Here is a 1,759-nt window from a genome sequence, read left to right as displayed (position 1 = left end):
GACCCTTTCACCGGGGTCGCCTAAGACCATCCTGCATATCAGATATTTACATTACGATTCATAACAGTAGCAACATTACAGTATGAAGTAGCAACGAAAATAATTTTATGGTTGGGTCACAACATGAGGAACTGTATTTAAAGGGCCAGAAGGTTGAGAACCACTGCCCTAGTGGAAGTTGAAAAAGGAAAAAAAAAAGTCAGAGAGAGAAGCCCATTTAAAAATATATATATAACTTCAGTAAATAAAAACATTCCCACCTTATCCATGAGGAAACTGAGGCTCAGAGAAGTGCTCTGTCCAAGCGGACTCAGCCAATGGAGGCACAGCCAGAATTATTTTTGTTGCTCAATACTGCCTCCCCTGGCGCTCTGGAAACCCGAGCCCTCTCTTGAGAACCATTAATTTCTTTAGCTTCAGTGTGATTTGAGTTACTGCTGTCAGTCATCTTTGTGTGTGACTCTTATTTCCAAATGAGAAAAGTCATCAAAGATATCATCTATTTCAGTCTGCAAGAGATGAATCAAAGAAAATAAAAAAGAACCTCTTTTCCTCTTTTTATTTTTCCTAGCAATAATCGCGCCTCAGATAAACCTCAATGGTTACGATACTGCCACCGTGCAAAGCTTATTTTTCCTCTTTATTATTTCTCACTGCTGCTTTCCTGAACTGCTCCAGGAACCCTGGAAAGGTCACAGGTTTCAAGAGGAACATGGGTTAAGAGTATTGGAGTTGGGCAGATCTGGGTGTTGAAATCCTACCTATGACCCCCCCTTCACTAGGGGTGACCTTGCCTCTTAGTGCCTCAGTAAGGTCAGAACAATCCAGCACCTACCCCAGGGTGCCACTGTGAGGATGAAACGAAACACGTGTGCCTGGCAGGCAGGAAGGACTCAGTAAAGTACATGTGTGTTCTGTGGTCCCAGGGCTATAATCCTGGCAAATGTTTTTCTAAATGTCCAGCCTGATACAAAGAGAGCACCACAAATGGGAACGCCACATATTCATTCATTCCACCAATATTCACTGAGGACCTACCGGGCTCCAGATGTTGTTCGGGGTGCTTGGGATGCATCAGTCAACACAACAAATATGCTTGCCTTTGGGGAATTCAACACTTATGTCCCCCTGAGTGTGGGGCGGCACAGTAACTTTAAAGATAACACACATGCGCTTTTTGCAAACTCTGGTCAACTGTAAGCTACTACAGTTGTCTAATCCCTGTTATCAGAGGGGGCGGAGTGAGGAAAAGATCCCATGAGAAACGACTATCAAAGTCATGAGCCTAACTGCGGTACAGCACGTGGGCGAGGGGTTCAGCATGTGGGTTAGTTGATGTTTAAGGGATCTTTGCCACCTCAGTAGAGCTCAACCTGGTGACGGTGGTCTCAGAGTATGACAGGGGGGCGGAAGTCAGCCGGAGGTGCCATGTGCTCAGGAAGAGGATTCTTCCAGGCTAATGGAATTTATACCATCAGCAACTGCATGAGCTCGCCTCTGGGAGAGAGAAAGGGAAAGAGGGTGGGCAACTTACTAAACAAAAGCTCTCGGTAACTTATGAGGTCTCTGTGGACTCGGGACACTGTAAATGTCACTCACCTGCCAGAATGCATTTGGCTGCCAGCTTCACCATGGTAACCAACCACATCCACGGGCCAGACCGGGGAAGAGTGGAGACTAGAGGCGTTGGGGCCTGTGGCCGCGGTGGGGACGGGAAAGCTGGGCCCCGGACCCTCTGGGCTGCACCGGGAGGGGCGGC

General features: G+C 47.4%; 1 protein-coding gene across 2 annotated transcripts in view; it reads right to left on the bottom strand.

Annotated features, from left to right (window-relative positions):
- IFT27 (intraflagellar transport 27) overlaps nt 1-1,753 on the bottom strand; it is a 17,757-nt gene extending 16,004 nt beyond the window's left edge. For both annotated transcript variants that reach the window (XM_005883241.2, XM_014530858.1), the window contains exon 1: nt 1,600-1,753. In XM_005883241.2, the coding sequence (XP_005883303.1) occupies nt 1,600-1,648 (49 nt within the window). In that variant the 5' untranslated portion in view covers nt 1,649-1,753. The remainder of the gene's footprint in view (nt 1-1,599) is intronic.
- Between the last annotated feature and the right edge of the window lie 6 nt (nt 1,754-1,759).

This window comes from Myotis brandtii, unplaced genomic scaffold (assembly GCF_000412655.1).
Source record: "Myotis brandtii unplaced genomic scaffold, ASM41265v1 scaffold78, whole genome shotgun sequence".
Lineage (NCBI taxonomy): Eukaryota > Metazoa > Chordata > Mammalia > Chiroptera > Vespertilionidae > Myotis > Myotis brandtii.
This window is presented reverse-complemented; position numbering and strand designations above follow the sequence as displayed.